This window comes from Carettochelys insculpta, chromosome 25 (assembly GCF_033958435.1).
Source record: "Carettochelys insculpta isolate YL-2023 chromosome 25, ASM3395843v1, whole genome shotgun sequence".
In the NCBI taxonomy this organism is placed as follows: Eukaryota; Metazoa; Chordata; order Testudines; family Carettochelyidae; genus Carettochelys; species Carettochelys insculpta.
In genome coordinates this window covers 5,786,378-5,793,681 of record NC_134161.1, presented here as the reverse complement: position 1 = coordinate 5,793,681, position 7,304 = coordinate 5,786,378, and the positions used below count along the sequence as shown (strand labels likewise).

Here is a 7,304-nt window from a genome sequence, read left to right as displayed (position 1 = left end):
CCAGGCTTCCTTCCCTGCAACTTCAGAGATTTCTGCTTTCAGCTCTGGCTGAAAAGTTCACTCTGTGGGCTTCTCAGACTGTTGTGATTTAAGTAGTAATGTTTTTCACTGGTAATTGCTGATTCTGATATCAATAGCTCCATCGCAAGGATGAGGTCTATTTGTGCTGTTTATGGGCCCTGGCTTCCCTCATGACATCTGAAGCTGAGTATGGAATTGTACTCATGCTGCCTGAACTACTATATGTAGGCTGGGAGGCAATCACGAGAGATAGTGTCTTCAGTTTGTACTTCATCTAGCTGTGCTCCTCTTGCCACTCCTTACTTTGGGCTTTAGCTTTCATAAAGTGAGAAGCTAGGGAAATTGTATTATGCTGAAAACCCCTGTTATACTTTTATTTTCTGTTACACAAGATAAAATTACATACTCATCAGATGTGACATTACATTTTTTGTCAGGTAATAATGACCAGTAACACAGTAAAATCTGATGAAAATAGAAGTAAACGTAGAAAAGAGATGGAGGTGAGTCGTGCTTTCTGGCTTTGGTTGGGGAAAGGAATAGACAGGGGAACCCTTCTTGGAACTCGGAAAGCGGGGCTCATTGCAGTTAAAATGCCCATTCATTCCATGGTATTTTCACTGAGACTACCATGGGTAATTGTCTAATAAGATCAGGGTTTGTACCACCATCTCTCTCCATATAAGCCAAAAAATAGTTTTATCTGTCGGGCTTATCCTGACTGAAAGCAAAATGTAAGCTGACAGAAATAGGTTGTCTGTTGAACCAGTGAAATATCTCATCAGTATTGAAAACAGATCTTAATTTCATCTGTTTCCATAAATCATCTTGCTTTCTATCGGTGGGAATTATTTATATGGTTAGGTCTTTTTTGTGTCGTTTCATTTGTATGTTAGCATAGCATCATTTTGCAAAACAGCTATGTGCCATTTAATGGGCCCATCCAAAACTGTTTGCATTGTGGGAAAATCTGTGCAGTTACCCCATATAACCTCATCCATTGGTGCTCAGAGCAGAAGATTGATGCTTTTTCCATATGGTATTCTGCACCTTAGAGTGTCCTTTGAGGATACTGAGGAAATAAAACTGTCTGTACAGAAAGACAAGACCTCATTTAGAACCTCATAATCACATAACACGTTCACTTCAGCCTGGAGACACAGTATATTCAAGTGGTTAAGAAAACAAGTTGCATGTGAAGTCAGTAATACTATAATTTTAATTTAAAAATCAAAAATGTGGATCACATTTTTTTGAAAAAATTATTTCTGCAAAGTTTCGAATTCCTAAGGACCTACACTAGCATGCATTTTTCCCCATGTGTTCTGTCACTAGAATGAAGCTTCAGAAAGTCCTCAGCTGTCCTTTGAAAGACCAGACTTGGCTCTTTCTGAAAGCTCACAGTCACTTTGCAAACCTGAAGCTCTGGAAAAAGTTTTAAATGGTGATGTATTAAAAACATTCAGATTACTCAGACATATAAATGTTGACATGAACCAGTTGATTCAAGCCTTTGAAATAATATAATTTTTGTATTGACAGATATGAACAAGGAGATTAATAACCTCTTGTCAAAATATGCCCACATTTTAAGGCAAGTCATTTTTAAACTTTTTGTAATTTTTATACACTTAAACTGGGATAATTTGTGTTTTTTAGTAGATTTTTCGTCTCACTACATGCCAACCTTGAGACCTGAATAGGGTTTGATGGGATAATGCTTTCAGTTGCATATGACGTATTTCTCCCCTTGATGCAAGCTCATAGTTCTGAGCAGTGTCAGCATGTTGCCAGGTTGATGACAAAACTTTCTTTATAACCTTAGAACAAAATCCAAAACCCACTTAGGAAGGAACAATCGGCTTTGTACATATAGATTGGGAAACGACCATCTAGGAAGTACTGCAGAGAGGGATTTAGTGGACCACAGGCAAAATATGAGTCAACAGTGTAATGCTGTTTCAAAAAAAGCAAACATGATTCCAGGATGCATTAACATGAGTGGAGTGAGTGAGACACGAGAGGTCATTCTTCTGCCCTACTCTGCACTGATTAGTCCTATATTGGAGTACTGTGTCCAGTTCTGGGCACCACATTTCAAGCAAGATATGGAGAAATTGGAGAAGGTCCAGAGAGGAGCAACGAAAATGATTAAAGGTCTAGAAAACATGAGCTATGAGGGAAGACTGAAAGAACTGGGCTTCTTGAGTTTAGAAAAGAGAAGACTGAGAGCGGACATGATAGTTTTCAAGTATGTTGAAGAGGGTTACAAGGAGGAGGGAGAAAATTGTTCTCCTTGGCCTCTGAGGATAGGATAAAGAGCAATGGGTTTAAGCTGCGGCAAGGGAGATTTAGGTTGGACATTAGGAAAAACTTCCTCACTGTCAGGGTGATTTTACTGGAGATTTTAAAGAGCAGTTTAGATAGATACCTATTGGGGATGGTCTAGATGGTGCTTGGTCCTGCTGAGAGGGGAGGGAACTGGACTCGGTGACCTCTCAAAGTCCCTGCCAGTTCTAGGGTTCTGTGATTTTTCCCTAGTTTTCTTACATGTTGACAGTGCAATACAAACTTGCACACAGTGCTTTTTGTTGAAAAAATAAGAATAAAAAACCTGCCTCCTTAACATGAGGAAAGGAAGACAGAACTATTTTTAGTGTGTTTTTTAAACGGATGGAAGGCACTTTGGTACTACACCAAAGAGTGCTAGCATAAGAACATAGATGATTAATCCATAAAGGTGGGATATGGGGCGGTGTGGTTTGGTAGAGTGTCTGCACTGTTAAGAAACCGTGGAAGAAAAAGATCAGCCCTAACTCCTGAAACAACAAACTTCTCGATTTAGTCTGTGAAACTAAGAGCTAATTTACTCACATATTCCACTGACTAATAGAAAACAGATTTTAAAGCAAATAATTAAAGCAATTCCAATATCAGTAGCAGTTGAGAATGCAAATATCCTTAAGTATTAATTTTAATGCGAGGGTTTTTTTTCCCCAATTAAGTGATAGAGCAGCAGTGGATGCTTCTTATGTCCAAGAGCTTGATGGAATCCTGAAAGAAGCAAGAAGCATAGAAAATCACTTGAAACAGAAAAGAGAAAGTTTGAGACATAGGTTCACAATCATTGCAAACACTCTGCAAAGCTAAAATTGATTTTTGTCTGGCAAATAAGCTGAAATGTAGGGCACAGAGTGTTGGTCATGTATGGTGTTGTGTACTAGAACATACATAGTAACGAAAGATAAAGGATTTCACATATATAAGTACCTTTAACAGTTTTTACACTTTTGGAAGCAGCATACTTTACTGAAATATAGTAAAAAATAAAAAAAAAAAAGAAAAGAGTAACAAGTGCAGTGTCCCTTAGTGATACAAGACACTGTTCTCCCTGATAAAACCCGTGCATTTAAGGGATTTGTAAAATAAAGTCATAAGTTTATCATCATTGCTGATGTGCTAATCCACTTCTTACACTGAGCATTTAAATTGAGAATGTTGAAGAGATGGGAAGAACAGGGAAAGGGTGCTTTGAGATGCCAGGTTTCCAGGATTTGGAGCTGTCACAGGAGAACAGAACTGGAGAGGACTTTGATAAAATCCTAGATTTTAGTATCAAACACTTGGTTAACAGTATAAATTAAACAGTCTTTAAATTGTTTTTCTACTTACTGATTTTCTGTTATTGTTTGTTTTTATACTGTGGATTTGATTTTACACACAATTCTTAAGAGAATAAATATTTATTTTTGAGGTCTTAGAACATAGAGAGGGGAACAAAGCTTGGGAATGAGGGACCTATCAAGGATTCTGCTCCGAGGTGTGTGTGAAAATAGCTTTTGGCAAGATTTATTTGAAATACTCTTTAGCTCTTCTGTTGATTTTAAACAAATCACAGGGTAACATTAACAATAGTTTGAGTCACATAGTCAAGTTCCAATGTAATATGTTAACTAACTCCATACTATGTCATTAGTTTGTGGTGTACAAAGATTTTACTTATTTTTCTGCACTGCTTATTGACTGAGTTCAAATGATTCACTAAATGTACAATGCATCATTTGTGCAGTTTGCTGAGCTAATGTAATAAAGAGAACCACTGGAAACTCCTGTAGGATGGTGCCTAAATATCTCTGAAAATCTGAACCCTTGTCTACTTCTTATTGTGCATCCATTTTATAAGAGTGTTACTAAAACCCCTTTGCTAGCTGCAGTTCTCTGAATTGCTGCTGTGACCATAGTACTGCTTTTTAAAGGACCAAGATCTTTACACAAGTACAGTGGGAAGTTCTTGCCTCCTCTCCAATGTTTGTGTTACTTTTGTGACTGAGCCCATTGAAAGTTGCTCGGTAGTGCCAGGGCTAAGGAGGGGTAATCTGAATGTGCCATTAAACCACACTGCAATCCTTTTCACTGTTGAATACAGATCGCTACATGGCCAGTGAAAGAGACCTGAATATTCTTTAATTCATTTAAAAATATTTTTCACTTTTAAAGAGAGGAAGAAGCTCTGTCTGGCCAGCTGGTGGTGTCAATGTGCTAAAAAACTACTTTGATCTTTCTTCCCAGTTTTTCTCAGTAAAATAAACTGGGACAGAACACATCATTGATCGACATCAAGCTTTCAAATATATCATTTATATTATGGCGCAAAGTGATCAATGCTGCCATGCACAATATAAAAACAAAAAAAGCAAGTAGCACTTTAAAGACTAACAAAATAATTTATTAGGTGGTGAGCTTTCGTGGGACAGACCCACTTCTTCAGATCATAGCCATACCAGAACAGGCTCAATATTTAAGGCACACAGAACCAAAAGAGTAATCAAGGCTGACAAGTCAGAAAAAAATTATCAAGGTGAGCAAATCACAGAGCAGAGGGGCAAAAGTGGGGGGGATTCAAGAATCAGATTAAGCCAAGTATGCAAAAAAGCCCCTATACTGACCCAGAAAATTGACATCTCGGTTCAAACCACATGTTAATGTGTCGAATTTGAATATAAAAGAGAGTTAAGAAGCCTCTCTTTGCAGACTGTTGTGAAAATTCCTCTTCATTAAAACGCAAACTTTTAAGTCATTAATAGAATGGCCCACTCCACTAAAATGTTGACGGACCAGTTTGTGAATCAGGAGTGTTCAAATGTCTGTTTTGTGCCCATTAATTCTTTGTTTGAGAGAGTTTGAAGTCTGTCCAATATACAAAGCATCTGAGCATTGTTTGCACATAATGACAAATACAATGTTAGTTGAGGAACATGAGAATGTGCCCGTGATTGTGTGAATAACCTGTTTAGGTCCTGTGATGGTATCTCCAGAATAGATATGTGGACAAAGCTGGCAATGGCCTTTGTTGCAAGGAAAAGTTCTAGGATTGGTGTTCCCATGATATAGACTGTGGTGAGAATGCTCATGAGGTTGGGAGGTTGTCTGTAGGAGAGAACAGACCTGTCACCTCGGGCCTTCTGGAGTGTGGCATCCTGATTAAGGATAGGTTGTAGGTCTTTAATAATTCGTTGTTGTGGTTTGAGTTGTGGGCTGTAGGTAATGACCAGTGGTGTTGTGGTCTTGGCTTTGTTGATCCTAACTTGGAGTAGCTGATCTCTAGGTATTCATTTGGCCCTGTCTATTTGTTTTTTATTTCTCCTGGTGAGTAACTCAGGTTTATGAATATTTGGTAGAGATCTTGTAGTTTTTGGTCTCTGTCAATAGGATCAGAGCAAATGCAATTGTACCAACGGGCTTGACTGTATACAATGGGTCTAGTTATGTGTTCAGGATGGAAGCGAGAAGGTAGATAAGGTAAGGTACATGTAGCAATCAGTGGGTTTCCTGTAGAGCTTGGTACCGATCAGGCCAGCCTTGATTTGTACTGTAGTGTCCAGGAAATGTATCTCTCGCATGGAGTAATTGAGGCAAAGGTGATGGTGGGGTGCAGGTTGTTAAAGTCTTTGTGGAATTCTTCTAGAGTCTCTATACCATGGGTCCAAATCATAAAGATGTCATCAATGTATCTTAAGTAGAGGAGGGGTAAGAGGGGACGAGAGCTGAGGAATCATTGTAAATTTGACACATTAACACATGGTTTGAACCAAGATGTGAATTTTCTGTGTTAGTATAGGGGCTCTTTTGCATACTTGGCTTAATCTAATTCTTGACGCCCTTCCCCACTTCTGCCCCTCTATTCTCTGATTTGCTCACCTTGATAATTTTTTTCTGATTTGTCACCTTGATTACTTTTTTGGTTCTGTGTGCCTTAAATATTGAGTCTGTTCTGGTATGCCTATGATCTGAAGAAGTGGGTCTGTCCCATAAAAGCTCACCACCTAATAAATTATTTTGTTAGTCTTTAAAGTGCCACTTGACTGCTTTTTTTGTTTTGATAGTATATAAATTAGCATGGCTTTCTCTCTGTTACCATGCACAATATAGTGTGTGGAGGAAAGTCCACCATCTTTTAAAATTGACTATAAGTCATGATTAGTTGCAGAATATCAGATTTGACTGGTTATTGGTCTAATGTGATATGACAAATGGTAGGTTCCTAAATTCTGAGATGCTTCAAAGGTTTCTGAGGGTAGACTGCTGAGATGAAATGGAAAGGATTTTTGAAAGAAAAAAGATGTCATCCTTTATCAAAGTTGCCTGGGTACCTGGTCATAGATATTGTTTCTTCTCTTCCCACTTCCTCCAGAACCACTTGCAATAAAGTATAATGGTATCAGTATAACTTATACACCAGATAAATTTGCTTAAATTTGCCAATACAATATAGCAATAGTACCATATATGGATATTTTGAGGTTTGACTCATGCTTGGACAACATTTTAGGAAATGGTTCAGAAAACTCTTTGTGCTAATTCTTTATCAGGATCTGAACAGAACAGTTTCTGCTGGGAACCCCTGACTTTCAGGAGCTAAGAGAATATATTTGGTTCTGGGAGCAACAGAATCTGGCAAGATGAAACTTTTACGCTTTATGCAAATCTCCTCAGTAAAGTGCTGGACAGAACTGGGAAGTGTACACATCACACATACACTCACCTCGCCCAATCTACATAAGCATACAAGCCTAAGCAAAATGATAACTCCAGACCAGCAGCTCTTGTGTCTTGGATTTTATTTCGAAGGGAGACTGGTTTTTAGAGTAAAGTCGCCACCTCATGAATAGCTGGAGCATTGCAGGCATATTTAACACACTATTGGTTCAGCTAGCTGCTGCACCGTGCAGGCTCATCCCTACCATTGTCCAGACAAACACACAAGTCTTTTATTCTGAAGTGGT

The 7,304-nt window shown here is 38.4% G+C and overlaps 1 protein-coding gene across 1 annotated transcript; it reads left to right on the top strand.

Annotated features, from left to right (window-relative positions):
- The first annotated feature begins 464 nt into the window (after window positions 1-464).
- Window positions 465-3,177, top strand: TEX12 (testis expressed 12). The gene is made up of 4 exons (XM_074976696.1): window positions 465-524; window positions 1,357-1,465; window positions 1,564-1,615; window positions 3,027-3,177. Exons 1-4 carry the CDS (start codon window positions 465-467, stop codon window positions 3,169-3,171), a joined length of 366 nt encoding a protein of 121 aa, XP_074832797.1. The 3' UTR covers window positions 3,172-3,177.
- The last annotated feature ends 4,127 nt before the right edge of the window (window positions 3,178-7,304 follow it).